This window comes from Trachypithecus francoisi, unplaced genomic scaffold (assembly GCF_009764315.1).
Source record: "Trachypithecus francoisi isolate TF-2019V2 unplaced genomic scaffold, Tfra_2.0 Lachesis_group10, whole genome shotgun sequence".
NCBI lineage: Eukaryota > Metazoa > Chordata > Mammalia > Primates > Cercopithecidae > Trachypithecus > Trachypithecus francoisi.
In genome coordinates this window covers 113598642-113615920 of record NW_022681455.1, presented here as the reverse complement: position 1 = coordinate 113615920, position 17279 = coordinate 113598642, and the positions used below count along the sequence as shown (strand labels likewise).

The 17279-nt window shown below is 51.5% G+C and overlaps 1 protein-coding gene across 1 annotated transcript; it reads right to left on the bottom strand.

Moving 5' to 3' along the window:
• Positions 1 to 858: 858 nt before the first annotated feature.
• TLE7 (TLE family member 7) lies at positions 859 to 4182 on the bottom strand. Its single transcript, XM_033219924.1, has 9 exons — positions 3800 to 4182; positions 3663 to 3685; positions 3458 to 3516; positions 2883 to 3098; positions 2535 to 2776; positions 2178 to 2319; positions 1878 to 2031; positions 1426 to 1499; positions 859 to 1114 (listed from the first exon to the last, which is right to left on the bottom strand). Exons 1-9 carry the CDS (start codon positions 4078 to 4080, stop codon positions 1010 to 1012), a joined length of 1296 nt encoding a protein of 431 aa, XP_033075815.1. The 5' UTR covers positions 4081 to 4182; the 3' UTR covers positions 859 to 1009.
• Positions 4183 to 17279: the final 13097 nt, after the last annotated feature.

Genomic DNA, 17279 nt, shown 5'->3' with positions numbered 1-17279 from the left:
GACACATATTATTCACTCATGATCCACTGGCAAGAACTAAGTTCCTGACAACATCTACATGTTGCAAAGAATGACAAACTTGGCCCTTGGCATTGCAGCTTCCTCCCAGGGAAAACTCTAAGCCATGAACTTCAGTGGGCAGCTGGCAGTCTCAGCTATACAAACACCAAGCCGAAAACAGGACGCTGATGGAAGAAGACTAGAAAGCAGGCCTTATGGCTTTTCTTCCAGGAGCTGGGGCCTTTCCAGCCCAGTGAAGCCCAGATAAACTACTACACTGTCACATTTTCAAACATGAGGAAACTGTCCTGAAACAGTGAGCTACGTAGCTTTGATTAGCACCAAACACCAGAATTAGCATCAGGACTTTTAAAAAGTCAAATACAGTGAAGTAGCATGAAGCAAGGAGCTTCTCCATCATTGAAATTAGGCACAAAAAGGGAACCTGTCCCCAGAACATGGCTAGACCAGCTCTAGGAGTTTTACCTGAGTCAAGAGTTGAGCATTGTTGGTCTATCTATCACAGTCTGAAAGTTGGTACGCGGTCTTACATTTCTTGAGCTTTAAGATTCCCAAAATTCCCCACTTAAAAAAAAAAGTTTACAAACAAAATTAAGTCTGGTCTAAAATTCCTTCCCCACCCTGGAATTTGCTGAAGGCATAAGCAATCCATCACAATGAGTTTGTGACTTGAAAGAAAGGGACACATATCCAGGCCATTTTGCTTTCTGCTTTGCTATTTTATTCATTACAAAGGGATCTCAAGTTTCCCACCAAATCCCAGAAATCAGTAGTAGAAAGATAACAAAGGAAAAAGCTCCAAGCCATCAGATTAAAATCTGGGAGTGTGGGCTGAAAGCGGGGTATTGGACGGGAGGAATGACCTGCCACCCAAGCTAAAGCAGAGGGGATGGCAGGTGTTAGAGGTGTCCAGCACCCTGAAGCCATCCTCACAGCCAAACCAGCCCAAAGACTGGGTCTTCACTGGCAGGACCATGCCATGCCACCTTTAATACAAGAGCTGGTAGACCGTGGCACTGCTTTTGGAGCCCATGACCAGATACTGGTTGTCAGAGGATACGTCACAGCACAGGATACCTGAAGACTCCTCTATCTAGATAGATGGAAGGGCCAAAAAAGGGATCACATTTGGGGCAAGGATTGGGCCAGACATAGAGGCTTCATTTAGGGCTGTTTCAAGGCTCAGTGTAGACCTAAGGCTCAAGTGGAGGACAGGGCCAAGTCTCAGGGCTCAAGGTGACTTGGGAGTTCATAGGATCTGAAGTCCTCTTTCCTCTACTCTGTAAAATGGCCCTGGGTGCCATCTCAGAGGTGTTTTCCAACACCCACTGGAATCCAACCAACTGGGACCTGGAGCTATAAGCTCCGAGTGCCTGGGTTCAGGCATCTCTCTGTGTTCAGTACCTGAAACAACTTTTGTAGAGAAGGTGCCTCCAAGCCACTGAGGCGCGTATCTATCGCAGTCACAAAATAGCTCCCTGGTGAAGGAACGAACAGATGAGAGGCCAGAGACCAATCCTGCATTCTAGTTCCAGCACTGTCCCCAACCAGACTAAGGGCAAGTCTTTCTCTGCCTCAGTTTCCCTATCTATGAAAATCAGACACACAACCCAAGCCATTCCCTTATCTGCCCCCACCCTCCTACCACACACAGGATCATGGATATCACAGAACCACAGAACAATCGGATTGGGTTCATGCCTCTTCAGTCTGCCTGCGTCTTCGGGCTAACATTCTGTGCAGGATCTCCCATGACGGAGGGAGCCAGAAAAGGAAAGGGGGGTGAATAGAGAAAGAAGAGACAACAGCAAGTTCAAAATCGGACACCCAGAGGTGTCACCTGGCTTCTTACTCACCACAGGAGGCAAACTTGAGGCTGTGGTGACGGGTGTATTTTTTCACGAGAGCCTTAAACTGCTCATTCCGGCGAGTGTGAAGGAATGCGATATCACCTGTTCTCAAGCCCGCCAGTACCCACTCTTCGCCGGGGTCATGGGTAATGCTGAGGATCTGTTTGTGGAAGCAGGTTTGAGGTCAGCACTCAAAGTTGCCAACGCCATGCTTTGTGCCCACCTCTCAAGCTCACACTCCCACCCCTGCCTCCATGCATCACTCCACTGCAGGTGGCATTCTGCCAGTGGTGGCCAGCCAGGCACCTCATTCTGCAAGTCGTGTTGGTGCAGCCTCTGGTAGTTCCTCAGGTCCCAGGAATACAGGGTGGTGTCTTCACCTCCTGTCCAGAATATATTGCCGGTGATGTCCACACATCGCGACCCGTATACAGGAACTTCGTGCTTCCTGGTGGGTGGAAAAACAACTCAGACGGTCACTGAGTGGTTTGGGCCCCCGGAAAGTTTCAGGGTCAGGAAGCCCCCAGGACTACCCCAGATTTATCCCCTACACTGACTCGCCCAGCCCTAATGCAAAGAGCCCTAATGCAAAGAGAGGAGAGTGAGCCTCACTGGCAAGCCCTCCCCCAGGTACACCTGAGTGGCTCTGGAGGGAGGTCATACCTGATCAAGATTTGGTTCTGCAAATCCCAAATCTCAACAAATCCATGGAAACAAGCCAAACAGATATGGGCATCAGAGGAGACAGCCAGAGAATAGCATGTGGGGCCTGTTGAGGTCAGCCGTGCCCTGACCTGGGGGGTGGGTGCCAGGTCCCAGAGAGTCACGGCCTGGGATGCACCCCCTGTGATCAGGCTCTGCTCATCAGGGAACAGCTTGCAGGTGACAACACAGTCCTGGGGATCCTGTAGGAAGGGTTCACACACTGGTATCCCCTCAGGGCACTGACCCTGGGTCTCAAATCAGAGGCCCTGTCGGAGTTCCCTGAGTCCTGCTTTGGATCCCCCTCACCTGCAAATCCAGCTGGGCCTGAGGGGCCTTGTTCCCCGCCTGCAGTGCACTCTCATCCCACACCCTGATGTAGCCAGAGCCACATGTGTACACATGGTGGGTTGAGCCGCTGATGGCCACAGCGTAGACTCTCTTTCCATGGAGGAGTGTGCCAACCTTCCAGGAGCCGTGTGGGGCCCTCTTCTGCCTGACCACAACTTCATCTGGAATGGGGGGCTGGGCAAGGAGAGGGTGGGTAGCAGTGGCCCTGACCTGCTATCATTAATAGGACAGTCCACCCCTGTCTTCCAGCTAGATTCTTAACCACCTACCCGTCCACCCATCCACCCATTCACCCACCCAACCGCAGAACCTGGCCCCTGGTTCCCAGGGTCACAGCTCTTAAAGAAATGACACTGAGCTGAAGACCCTACTTCTCAGGATGGGGGAACAGGGAACATAGCTCAAAAGCAGCAGGAGCCCAGGACACCCCCCTACCTATGGGAGAGAGAGTGAAAGTGCGGACACATGGTTTCTTGATTGGGGGTAGGTGGGAAAGGAAAGATCCTGAGTACGAAACAAAACGAGACACTTACAATTGCTCTGAGCAATGACAGGACTTCTTCACTGGGAGGGGAAGAAGAATAAGGCTGGCCTGCAGGGAAAGAGCAATGCCAACCTGCTCACAGAGTCCCACGCTTCAGGGAGGAGGCTGCTCTGTTGACGCCAGGCCCCCGTTCCCAGTCCCCCATCTGGGGCCCAGCTTGGGGGACCACATGCACCACCATGACTGGTACTCACCAACCTCAGAACCCAGTAGGAAGCTACGACACACGGAGAGAGGGAGGGAGACAGAGCGTGAGCCACAGAGCTTCCTGCTGGGATCCCCTTTCCCCAGGCCAGTTTGCCATCCCCACCCAGTCGTGTTCAAGCAAGACCTGCTTGGGCTGGACTCTGCTGCTTCTCCTAGTTGTGCCTCAGGGAGCCCAGCGGCCTGGAGCTCAGATCTACCCAGGCCCTGGAGGTGCCACTGCTGCTGGGTCACCGTGCTTGTCTCTTGATCAGCAGGGCTGTGCTGTACTGGGGGGCCCGGGGGCTGCCAGGGCACTCCATACAGACTGCCCAGTTGGTGCTGCACTTGTGGTTCAGGCTGAGAGGAAACGCCAGAGCTTTCTGGTACATCCCTCCTCTCCTCTGGCTCACCATCAGCCCCGAGCATTCTGAACGATGCCTCTTCCTTCTTGCCACTCACGTTCTTAGATCAGTGAGGTGCCTGGACCACCTGGTTCTAGGTCTTGAGAAACAGACCCGCCAAACAGATCCCGGGTTCCCAATGTGTCCTGATCCCCTGTAAGGTGAAAAAAAAGGAGAGGCAGCTATGCGCATGTGCTCTGTAGGGTCTCTTTAGAACGGGCAGAGAATGCCTCCTTTGATGAAAAGATTCACAAGACTGGTTGCCAACTAACTTTTTCTATTAGGTGTTGGCAGCGATGACGTTAAGGGTGAAAGCGTCATACAGGCACTTTGAGACGTTAGTGCCAGGCATTGAGTTTTTCCTTTTATGCACATGGACTGCATTTCTGGTCATTTAAAAATCAAACTCACTGACTGGGCGCGGTGGCTCACGCCTGTAATCCCAGCTCTTTGGGAGGCCAAGGCAGGCGGATCACGAGGTCAGGAGTTTGAGACCAGCTTTGCCAACATTGTGAAACCCCATCTCTACTAAAAATACAAAAATTAGCCGGCCCGGTGGCACATGCCTATAATCCCAGCTACTTGGGAGGCTGAAGCAGGAGAATCATTTGAACCCAGGAGGCAGAGGTTGCACTGAGGTGAGATCACACCACTGCACTCCAGCCTGGGCAACAAAGCAAGACTCTGTCTCAAAAAAATCAAACTCACCTTTTCATCGGGCTGTACATATTTCCAGTGAGGGCTCATACCTAAGCTAAATAAAATATAAGGCAACAGGAAACTCCACACACACCATGTGTCTCTCACCTCCTAGACGGGTTGGAGGAAACCCCAAGAGACCATGAGAATATAGGGTATCCTACTTGGACGGGGCAAGGCTATCTAATGATGAAGTTGGCTTGGAGGTGATTACTATTTCCTACACTATGGGATAATTCTGAGAACTGGCTACAATCACTCAAATAGAATACTCGGCATTGTACAAGGCTAGTGGTAAACAATCAATGGAAGATAGTACACTTATTTGAGGCCTGTGTCAGGGACCAGAGCTTTGAAGATTTAAGCAGACCAAACACCCTCCCTTCAGGAAGGCTCCTGACCAACAGTCAGCCCTAGGAAGGCCCTGAAGACACCCAGGGTTCTAGGAACAGAGCATATCAGGAGCCTTAGGGATGGGGCAAGACAATGGGTAGGGAAAGGATCTTCCGGTGAGAACCACCAGTTTGACAGCCAGGCTCAATAGCTGCCTCTCAAACACCCACGAACTCTATGGCAAGCACCGGCAGGGGGCCCAGGCTGCCTGCCCTTGGGAAGATGCAGGCGAGAGTTTTACTTCTCTGTGTGTTTGGCCCTGAATTAAATGCTTTACATAGCTGATCTCATTTTATGCTCACAACTATATGGGCCCCATTTTATAGATTTTTTAAAACTGGAGCTCAGAGAGCACTGGGTCCATGATCAAACTGCGAGAAAACACAGAGAGGAGGTTCGAACCCTGTCCTGCATAGCTCTAAACCACCTCCTTTCCTACCTCCCTATTAGAAGGAAGGCAATATCCACCATTATTACCAATGCAGTGACCTTTAACCTAGTACTTCCACTTCTAAAAATGTACCCTAGAGGTGCACTTGGATATATGCAAAATAATAGATGTACCAGCTGGATAACAGCAACATTGTTTGTTTGTTATAACCTTTGCAGAGCCAAGATTGCACCACTGCATTCCAGCCTGGGATTTGGCAGATGACTGGCCAAAGCCCAAATGGCCATGGGAGGGGACTGGTGCAGTAAGTTAGAGTATAGTCGTATGGTAGAATAGTATGCAGCTATTAAAAATAACAAGGACACGGCTGGGCACAGTAGCTCACACCTGTAATCCCAGCACTTTGGGAGGCTGAGGCAGGCAGATCATGAGGTCAGGAGTTCGAGACCAGCCTGACCAACAAGGTGAAATCCTGTCTCTATTAAAACTACAAAAATATGCCGGGTGTGGTGCCACGCACCTGTAATCCCAGCTATTGAGGAGGCTGAGGTAGGAGAATTGCTTGAACCCGGGAGGCGGAGGTTGCAGTGAGCCGAGACTGCGCCACTGCACTCCAGCCTGGGTGGCAGGGTGAGACTCTGTCTCAAAATAAATAAAATAAAATAAAATAACAAGGACACATACATTGATATGGAATATTCCAAGGTGTATTAATAAGTGCGTGAAAACTGCAAGGTTCAGAAAAATGTGCCAAAGGTGCAACTTTTATGTAAAATAAAAATGGAAATTAAATTTATCTTTGTACATAAGAAATTAGAAACAGTGGTTGCCTTTCAGAGATGGAAATTGGCAAATAGGAAAGAAGCATGGGAGGGAGATTTGTCACTGCATAACTCAGTACCTTTTCTGCATTTCTGGATATTCAAACCTATGTTACAAATGGTTGGATCTGGAGCCTTTCTCATCTTGCCCCAAATGTTGATCCTCCTGATTCTTAGTTGTTTAAATCATTTAACACACTCTGCCTGACTTGCATCAGGCTCCTCTAATTGGAGACACCAGGACTGAGTATGGAGCAGAGAAACTCCCAGCAGAGACCACCACTGCTCAGACCCCCTTTTGCAGGCTACATAAAGCTTAAAAGCAGTGAAGCTATTTAACCAGGGCTTCAGACTCCAAATTCGCCAGAATTTCACCCTAAGAATAAAACAAGGCTTTCTAGAAAGAGCAGGAAGAAGAGTCAATATCACCGATTCCCTTCTCTTCTCTCTCCCAGAGCTAGGAACACAGAGATCCCCACCCCCTTACCAGACAACTCTCTTTCCAAAGCCCCCAAAATGCTGGTGCTGGGGGCTCACCCAAACCCCCATGGCAGGAAACTCACCTCTGAAGGAAGAAGGTCAAACCCTAGACATGGGAAGTCAGCCAGGCTAAGACCCAGCCAGCCATAAGAATTCCCACCCCCTCTCCCAGCCCCAGACCCTCCCTTCCACACCCAGGTGCTGCCCCTATCCTGCGGTGCTGCTGTTTTTAAACATGGGCCTAATGGATCATCCACCCCTGGGTCAGAACCTCAGTCAGGTATCCTGGCTCTGAATGGCTGTCAATCAATCACCAGGTGTTGTCACACAACCAACCCAGCTGAGCCAAGCTGCTGTTGGTGGTATCTCAAGTTAACTTGTGAGTCCTTGAATTGGGGGTAGTAAGACAGGGATCCACCAAGTATTTTCATGGCAGAAGGCAAGATAGAGGGAGACATTTTTAGGGGGATACGTCTTTGGACTGGATTCAAACCACCGTACAAGAGCCAGTGTCTGTGCAAAGATGAGGAGTTGAGTTGAGCTGTTCGCCAGAGCCAAGAGTCAGATTCTCAGCTCCAGGTGAAACTCCTTTGCCTGAGAAGGCTGATCTTGGCCTGAAGCCAATAGTGGGTGATTGTGGGAGGGACATGGGGCCATTTTCCTCTTCCTCCCCTGATCTGGTCCCAACTTGCCTGGCTCTGGGCCTCCCATCTTTTACCAGTGTCCCTGAAAGCAAAGACTGAGGAACCCTCTCTTTTTCATGGCTGTCTCAGCCAGTGGTTCTTACATTGCAGCACACACCAAATCCCCTGCAGGCCTTGTTAAAAGTGTGGTGGACCCATTCCCAGAAATTCTGATTCAGGGCTGGGCACGGTGGCTCACACCTATAATCCCAGCACTTTGGGAGGCCGAGGTGGGCAGATCACTTGAGGTCAGAACCAGTCTGTCCAACATGGTGAAAACCTGTCTATACTAAACATACAAAAATTAACTGGGTATGGTGGTGCACGCCTGTAATCCCAGCACTTTGGGAAGCTGAGGCACGTGGATTACCTGAGGTCAGAAGTTTGAGACCAGCCTGGCCAACATGGTGAAACCCTGTCTCTATTAGAAATACAAACATTAGCTGGGCATGGTGGTGAGTGCCTGTAATTCCAGCTACTTGGGAGGCTGAGGCACAAGAATTACTTGAATCTGGGAGGTGCAGGCTGCAGTAAGCTGAGATTGCACCACTGCATTCCAGCCTGAGTGACAGAATGAGACTCTGTCTCAAAAAAAAAAAAAAAAAAAAAGAGAAAGAAAAAGAAAAGAAAGGGAGGGAGGGAGGAGAGAGAGAAGGAAAGGAAGAAATAAAGAAGGAAGGAAGGAAAGAAAAGAAAGGAAGAAGGGCAGGGAAAGAGAGGGAAGGAGAGGGGAGGGAAGGAGAGGGGAGGGGAGGAGAGGGGAGGGGAGGAGGAGAGGGGAGGGGAGGGGAGGAGAGGGGAGGGGAGGAGAGGGGAGGGGAAAGGAGGGAAGGGAAGGGATTTTGATTCAGTAGGCATGGGGTAGGGCCCGAGACTGTGCTTCTAACAAGTTCCCGATGCTGTTGGTGATGCTGCTGCTGCTGACACCAGGCTGGGGACCCGCATCTGAGAGGCACTGGGGGAACCCTTTGGTCTGATGGTCCCTTTCTGGAAGGAGAGGAAGGGGAGCTGGACCCCTTTCCTCCTCCACTCCTTGCTTTTGTCTCCATTCCCTGATCACCCCTTTTCCCCTACTGAATCTACTCTCTCCTCTCCTCTGGCTTCTTTCTCATTCATTGGCTTCCTTCTTTTGAAGAAGTCCTGAGATGGCTGCTACTTACAGAGGAATCTTTTACTAACCCTGATCCCCAATTTCCAAAGCTCTCCGTCTCTCCCTTCTCCCCTCCACCTCACTTACACACCCCTTATCCCCAGAACATCTGTGGCTGCCTATTGCCTTCAAGACAATGTTGCTGGAAAAAGAGGGTCCTGATCCAGACCCCAAGAGTTCTTGGATCTTATGCAGGAAGGAATTAAAGGCAGGTCCCAGAGCGCAGTATGAAAGAAAGAAGTTTATTAGAAACCACTCTGTTGTAGAGTGGAGCATCCTCAGAAACCAGGAGGAAGAACACACCATCTTTTGTTAGTGTCTCTACTTATAAGAAACCATAAGGAGTGGCCGGACACAGTGGTTCACACCTGTAATCCCAGCACTTTGGGAGGTTGAGGCAGGTGGATCACCTGAGGTCACGAATTCGAGACCAGCCTGGCCAACATGGTGAAACCTGTCTCCAGTAAAAATACAAAATTAGCCAGGCGTGGTGGCATGCCTGTAATCCCAGCTACTCGGGAGGCTGAGGCAGGAGAATCACCTGAGCCCAGGAAGCGGAGCACTGAAGCAAGATTGTGCTACTCCACTCCAGCCTGGGTGTGGAGTCACTTTAGTCATGTTTTATTAAACCAGAGGCCTGGTAAGCAAGGGTTCCTCTAACAATAATCCCAACTCCTGAGCCTGGTATGAAAGATCCATCCCCATCCACTCGTCCCTAGCTTGTACTCTGTTTCCACCAAAGCTCACTCCCAATGGACAGAACGAGACTCCATCTCAAAAAAAAAAAAAAAAAGTAAAAAGAAAAGAAACCATAAGGAGCTGTAATTAAACTTGGAATGTGCAGATGTGCTCGCTAAAGGTAAGGGCTATTGGTGCTATCAATGACCATTAACCCTTCAACCTAAACACACTTGTTAACATTACTCTTAATTAAAGTGGGCTGTGTTCTTAGGACACCTGGACATTCTGCAGGCTTAGTGGGAGATGCTCTCCATGGCTATAAATTTTCTGTAATTATAATTGGTGGTCAGCTTTGGATATGGCTATTTTCAGACCATAAGCATTAAGCTGCTCACTTCAAGATGGAGTCACTTTAGTCATGTTTTATTAAACCAGAGGCCTGGTAAGCAAGGGTTCCTCTAACAATAATCCCAACTCCTGAGCCTGGTATGGAAGATCCATCCCCATCCACTCGTCCCTAGCTTGTACTCTGTTTCCACCAAAGCTCACTCCCAATGGACTGAACTGTACATTTCCACACTCATGCTTGCTCATGTGCTTCCCTCATACAGGAATACTGTTCGTTGCCCACTGATGGGTCACATGTATGATTCCATTCATGACATGTGTCACATGTATGTTTCCATGCACTCTGGGCCAGGCTCGTGCCAGGCACCAGGGACCAGACATCGGGCTAAGGCCCAGCCCAAGTCCTTGAGGAGCTCCAATTTGAGAGTAGGGATGAGGGGGCCACATACACATAAATCCCCATCCTGACACGTGATCCATTTTTGGTGCATTCTCTCTTTTTTCATTCTCATAAGAAACACAACAGTGAGGCACACAAAGCACGGGTCTTATCCCCAAATTTGGAAATGGGATAATTAACTCGAGGGCTCAATCCCTCAAAGAGACTTGTCCAAGATCTCCCTAAATGGGCAGAAGAGCAAGCTAGGCTACAAATCCGGGCCTGTAGGACTTTTTAAAAATGTGTGTTTATGAGCGAGCCTTAACACAGGGGTTCTTTATTCTGAGTGTGAATCCTTCATCAGACACTCGTGTGACAATGATCTCCTGCCAGTTTGTGGTTTGCCTTTTAATGGTGTCTTTGGATGAATAATTATTCTTAATTTTGCAGCCATAAAAAAATGAGTTCATGTCCTTTGCAGGGACATGGATGCAGCTAGAAGCCATCATTCTCAGTAAACTAACAGGAACAGAAAACCAAACACTGCATGTTCTCACTCATAAGTGGGAGCTGAACAATGAGAACACATGGACACAGGAAGGGGAACATCACACACTGGGGCCTGTCAGTGGGTGGGGAGCAAGGGGAGAGAGAGCATTACGACAAATACCTAATGCATGCAGGGCTTAAAACCTAGATGACAGGTTGCTAAGTGCAGCAAACCACCATGGCACATGTATACCCATGTCACAAACCTGCAAATTCCGCACATGTGAGAAAAAAAAAAAAAACTGAAAAAAATTCTTAATTTTAATTCTACTGTTTATCTTTTAAGGTGAATTCTTGAGTCTTATTTGGGAAACGTCTGCAGATCCCAACATCATGAAGCTATATGCTCCTTGGTTTTCTTCCTGAAGCTTCATTATTTTACCTTTCATATTTATGTCTATGAAATCCAGGACATTGGCAATATCTGAAATAGATTGCAGGGAAAACAAAGGACACAGGACAGCATCCTGGGCCTAAGCAGAGGCAGCACGCATGGTGGTGAGAACCCCAGGCCTGCCACCTCCAAGCAGTATAAGCTTCGATGGATTACCAGCCGCTGCCTGAGTTTTCTCATCTGTGAAATGGTGTTGACAAGATTAGATCCTTCCTGAAGCTGTAGTCAGACCCAGAGGTTAATAAGGCCTTTGACTACGCTGGATTTCAAGTAAACGCTCAATTCTTAGACAAGGTACAATGAAAAATAAAATTTATTCTTAAAAAGTAAATGCTCACTAAGGATTGGAAATTATCTGGGGCTTCAGAGGAGAAAAAGTAAAGTGAGGCTCGTGAGAGGGTCCTTATAGTGAGTGAGGGCAGTTCCTAGAAGATATTTCTAGAAGGGGCATCGGGTATGGATCACGGTTGGCAGGCCTTGTCTGAATTCTCGTAGTCTACTCTCATAGCTGTCCTAGGAGGGAAGCTTACATTTAAGCAGACTGAGGTGCAGAGAGTTGAAGTAATTTGCTCAAGGCCACACAGCAAGGAAGTGGTGGAGTTAGGGTTTGAGCACAGGCCTCCACAACCCCACATGGCCCTCTACAGGCTGCAGGGAGAGGAGCGGAAGGAACTGAGCCATTTGCCTTCAACAATCTGGACAGGGCAGCTTCTGTACACTCTTGGGCCAGACACTATACACTGCTAAGAATGGAAGTGTCCGATGCTGAAAAGACATGGAAGTGGGTTTGGGGGACATGGGGGTAGGGGACTCAACTGACACATTTGAATAAAAGTGAAAATGGCAGCCCAGCACAGTGGCTCATGCCTGTAATCCCAGCACTTTGGGAGGCCAAGGTGGGCAGATCACTTGAGGCCAGAAGTTGGAGACTAGCCTGACCAACATGGTGAAACTCCATCTCTACTAAAAATACAAAAATTAGCGCGTGGTGCTGGGCACCTGTAATCCCAGCTACTCGGGAGGCTGAGGCAGGAGAATCGCTCGAACCCGGGAGATGGAGGTTGCCATGAGCCGAGACCGCACCACTGCACTCCAGCCTGGTGACAGGGTGAGACTCCGTCTCAAAAAAAAAAAAAAAAAGTGAAAATGGGGACAGCCTGAGGAGTTGCAAGAGTCAGAGAGCCGTGGTTCTTAAACCCAGAGGCAAGTTAAAGGCAATTGGTGCTTTAGAAATAACCAGATGGAGAGACAGTGCATCCTGTTGTCCCTTGGCTGTGGATAGAGGGACCCAGCTTGAGCTCAGGATGTGCCATAGCTGAAATTCAGGTGTATGTGGGCAACAGGTGGGACCCCCCTTGACCAAAACTGTCAGAATCAGGGTAAAGTTGATTCCACGCAGAGAAAGCAAACAGGGCTGATGATAGTAATCAAACACACCTGTGCCCCTTCCCCACCACCTTTCCATTCCCGTGGTCAATTGGCACAGTCTTACTGACCCCGCTGTGCTGGGCACTGAGGAGACAAGGCTGGGCCCACAGTGCTGACCATAACCCATGTGGAATTCCCTCTTTGAGGGAAACGGACCATTGAACTGGAGATTACAAGTTAGAATGGAAAGTGACATGGTGGAGGAGGGCTATAGAGGGGCAGGGTGTGTGAGCCCAGAGAAAGTCACATAACCTGGAAGTGAAAGGTGATAGGGAGTAGGTAAGGTCGGAAGGACTCAGCGGGGGAAGCAGGGTAGCAGAGAGCATAGGAGAATGTTCCAGGCAGACAGAAGGGCAGAGGCAAAGGATTGGATTTTAGCAGTTAGGAGAATTTTCTAGGTGCTGGAGCACAGAGGGTGTGTGTTTTGGAGGCAGGGTGGGCAAGAATGTGTCCTCCTTTCCAGAGAGATTTGGAAGGCATTTGGGGGTGGTTCTGAGCTGGGGAGACATAATCAGAGTTGGGTTTCAGAAGAAGGACTTGGCCTGTTCTTCTATGGATCGACTGCGGGGGAGGGAACAAGACTGGAGGCTGGGACCCAGCTAAAAGAAAGATGCTCCACATCACCAGTCATCCGGGAAATGCACATCAAAGCCACATGCAACAGATGACTTCACACACACCAGGATGGCGATGACAGCCACCAAAACCACAGAAAATCACAAATTTCCGTGAGAATGTCGGGAAAGTGGAACCCTCCTATGTTGCTGATAGGAATGCCATGGGGCAGCCACGGTGAAAAACAGTTTGGTAGCTCCTCAGAGTTAAACATCTGACCCAGCAGCTCCACTCGTAAGTATATGCCCCAAAACTGGAAAACAGGGACTTAAACATTTCTTGTACAGCAGTGTTCACAGAAGCATTATTCACAATAGCCAAAAAGAAACCACCCAAGTGTCCACCAACTGAAGAATGGATCAACAAAATGTGGTGTAACCATACAATGAAGCATTACTCAGCCAGCAAACGGAATGAAGCTCTGATACACGCTACCACAAGGGTGAACCTGAAAATATTACACTACGTGAAATAAGCCAGACACAAAAGGCCAATACTGCATGATACTATCTACATGAAATATCCAGAAAGGGCCAATCCTTAGAGACAGAAAGCAGGTGAGTGGTTGCCAGGGGCTGGCAAAGGGGAGTGGGACGCCATTGCTTAGTGGGTCTGGAATTCCTTTTGGGGTGACAAAAAAGTTCTGAAACTAGAGGGTGGTGATGGTTGTGCAACATTGTGATGTAACTAATGCCACTGAATTGTACACTTTAACATAGCTAAGATGAGCTGGGCGTGGTGCTGGGCACCTGTAATCCCAGCTACTCGGGAGGCTGAGGCAGGAGAATCACTTGAACCCGGGAGGCACAGGTTGCAGTGAGCCGAAATCCGGCCACTGCACTCCAGCCTGGGCAACAGAGTGAGACTCCGCCTCAGGAAAAAAAAAAAAAAAAGCTAAAATGTTAAATTTCATGTTAAGTGTATTTTACAAGAAAGACCCAAAACCAGACATGGGGTCATGAGTTAGGGGTCCTGCAAATCCCAACAGCATTTTTCCTTCTTCCCCTTTAGCTAGGAAACTCCAAGCAGTTTAGCTGGTGGTTTTCTTCCCTTTGCTCCCCTAGAAGAGCCACTCAGCTGCAGGTGCCCCAGCCCGGAGGCTATGGGCAGCTGTAGTCAAATGGCGGGTGGGGCCCCAGCACCTAGTGGGCCAACACAAAGGCCAGAGATGGGGTCACCTGGGCAGAACTGCGACTGTGAGCCTCCAGATCTTTATTTGAGGGCTGGCGCGCCCTCTGGCGGGCACCTGGAAAGGCAATGCATGGCCAGGCCCCTCCTCGCTGCTCCCCTAGTCCCTGACGCTTCCTCCCACCTCCTCCCTCCCTGTCACGGGGAGCCCCAACTCCGCATTCCTTGCCAAGTATGGTGGTCTTGCCCTTCCCACAAGCACGGTGGCGTCTCCCGCATCGTGCATTGCTCTTCCCACCTACCTCGCGTCCCGTCCCTGCCATGGGGAGCTTGCATTCCAAGTCCTGCATTCTGATTTCTGTTCTGGGTCCATCTCTTATCTCCCCAGGGACCTGTTACCAAAGCCCCCTGCTCAGTCACTCTCAGGAGCCCGCCGGCAACTTTCCGCCTCCCCCACAGTCCTCGACAGCAACTCTACAACGTGGGCCTCGGAGCAGGATTTCACTCGATTTGTTTTGTAAGAAAAGGGTACTTTTTGTTGCTGTTGGTAGAGACAAGGGTCTCACTGTGTTGAAGCTGGTCTTGAACTCCTGGCCCCAAGCAATCCTCCCGCCTCGGCCTCCCACAGTGCTGGGATCACAGGCGTGCGCCACCGCGTTGCAATGGCTGCACCAACTGCTCAGAGCGTCCTTGGGATTCTGGCCTGCAGGGCGTGGCGTGCGCGGCGGGGCTTCCTAGGTCAGGGTCTCCGAGGTCATCTCCGCCCCCCACAGACTCCCATGCCCCCACGCCCGGAGGATCCACGGGAAGCTTTCCACCAGGAGCTCGGCCCCGCTACCCCAAGACTCCGGCCGTGGGCAGCTGTGACAGAGCTACTCCTCTGGGTAGGACGGGGTCGAGCCCTCGCTTGGCTGGCACCCCAAGGCCTGGTTTTTGGATTTTCCTCCCGCGCTCCCGGAAAGCGGGCAGGGGTGCAGCGAGCGCGCCGGCCGCCAGGGGGCACCAAGGGCCGGGGGAGGCAAAGACTCCTCTTGGCTTCTCCACCCACCGCGCAGGGCGCAGACCTCCGGACGCAGGGCGCCGCTCCCCTGCCCGCTTCCACACCGAGGCCGGAGCGGAGGCCCAGGGTCAGAAGCGCGGGCCCACGACCGACGAAAGGGCAGACGGGCCCTCGGGCGCTCACGCGCAGTCTCCAACTCCCATCGGCCTCGCCGGCGCCAGCACCTCCGCGGGAGGCCGCAGCCTGGGAGCACGTGGGCCGCGGGGCTGCGGGCCGATGGCGGGGTGGGGACCAGCAGACGCGCGGGGATCCACGGCAGAACAGCCCCTTACCGTGGCGGGGGCGCTGGGGTCCCTCGGGGCAACCAGAGGACACAGGCTTGGTGCCGCAGGGCAGTCGGGAAGGCTTCCTGGAGGCTGGGCTTGAGCCGAGGGTGGGTGGGATTTCGGTGCCTGGTAGGGGGTGGGGGCCACGCCTCAGGAACACTGGAGCCACTTGGGGAACAGGCGGCACAATGGGAGATCCAGAAGGAGGAGAAAGCTGGAAAGCGAGCAGAGGTGGCCCAGACCGTGTAGGGGAGGCCTCTGAGACCCTGGCCGGTACAGGATGTGCTAAGGACCACCTGGTCTGTAGTGAGTCTCCGGGCCTGCGAGCTAGCGGAAGGGGTTACAGGGATCCCCGCCTTCCCCCAGGCTGGGGCGTTCCCCAGGAGAAGGCCAAGGTTGGCCCATGTAGGGTTCCCCAGCAGGTGGTCAAGCCCTGGCCTGTGGACGGGGCCTGCGGACAGTGCTGGAATGGAATGGAGTGCAATGGAATGTGTCCGAGGATGTCCTCATCCTCTCCAGGCCAGAAGATAACAGATGTGCAGGAGTGGAGATTTCAGAGACAGAGAGAACAGGAGAGAATCCAGAAGCCTCTTCCCAGAACCCGCAGCCCCTGCAGAGAGAGGACCCCCAGGCCTCCGGGAGGCTGTGCAGATGACACAGGAGCTCTGCTCCTCAGCACGTGGACGCCCTGCTTAGGCCTCTCACCAGGCTCTCCTCTCTACCTGCGGGTGCCTTGAGACAGGACAGCCATGTTTTCCTTTGAGCTTCCATTTCTCCTCCTGACCTGGCCAGAGCAGGCCCAGGTGTTCTCTGAGGTCCCTTCCAATGTGACAGGCCGAGGTGGGTGTGTGCACCTTGTACTGCAGGGACAGAACTTGCGGATCCCGACTGAGGGAGAAAGACTTTAATCCTCCCCTTCCAGGACCAGGGCTGCAGTTAAGACAAGCAGAAGTGCTATTGTGCGGGTTACTGGAGTCTCCTGTGCTCAGGTTTCTTGCTGTCCTGGTAAGGCCTCCACTGCACCCACATGGCTCAAGACTGGTGTGGTGAACACCAAAGCTACAAGGTCTCCTGGGTGGTGGGGTCACGTGACTTCACGAGACTTTGCAGGTGTCTGACTGCCTTCTTCACCCTCTGGTCATTGGGGTCTGAGCAGATGACCTGCCCTGGACAGTAACAAGTCTACGGAGAGGGAGAAAACCATCAGAGTCCTGGGACCATCCCCACCCTGCACTGACCAGGAGCTTGAGGCCCAGGGTCACATGGGACATTGATGGCAGATCTGAGATATCAGGTTATGTCCTCTGGGAGTCTCAATCCTCCATGAGTCCGAGCCTTGACCCTGCCACTGCAAAGAAACTGTGGACCCTGTGGGAAGCCAGGGCTGCAGGACTTCTTGTCCCTCTCTACGGACTGTCATGTCTCAGAGACCTGCAGAGCTGTCCATCCACTGGAAAGGCTGGGGTGAGCCCTGGCCTTCTGAACTCTCCTCTGGCCCCAGTGAGACCACATCAGCCCCTGGTTTGCTGCATGACCAAGGGGTCATCCCATCCATCTCTGGGCCTCAGTTTCTCGAAATGTAAATCCAGGACTTGGACCCCGTGGCCAGGTCCCTCCAGGGTCTCAGTGCGTGGTCTGGAACAGCCCAGAGGAACAGGGGTGGCTGGTCAAAGGGAAGAGGGAAGAAGAATCCTGCTCTCCCCTCTCCCCAAGGTGTGGTCTGGGGGCTCCAGGGGCTGCCTCCTCCCATGCCCAGCTC

Bases quoted from the DNA above. Each gene is read 5' to 3' on its own strand.
- TLE7 (XM_033219924.1), bottom strand. From the start codon at position 4,080: ATGCTCGGGGCTGATGGTGAGCCAGAGGAGAGGAGGGATGTACCAGAA. The intron at 2,777-2,882 runs GTGAGGGGGATC...CCCTTCCTACAG, and splicing joins AGGCCCAGCTGGATTTGCAG to GATCCCCAGGACTGTGTTGT. The intron at 2,320-2,534 runs GTATGACCTCCC...TCCACCCACCAG, and splicing joins CAGAACCAAATCTTGATCAG to GAAGCACGAAGTTCCTGTAT.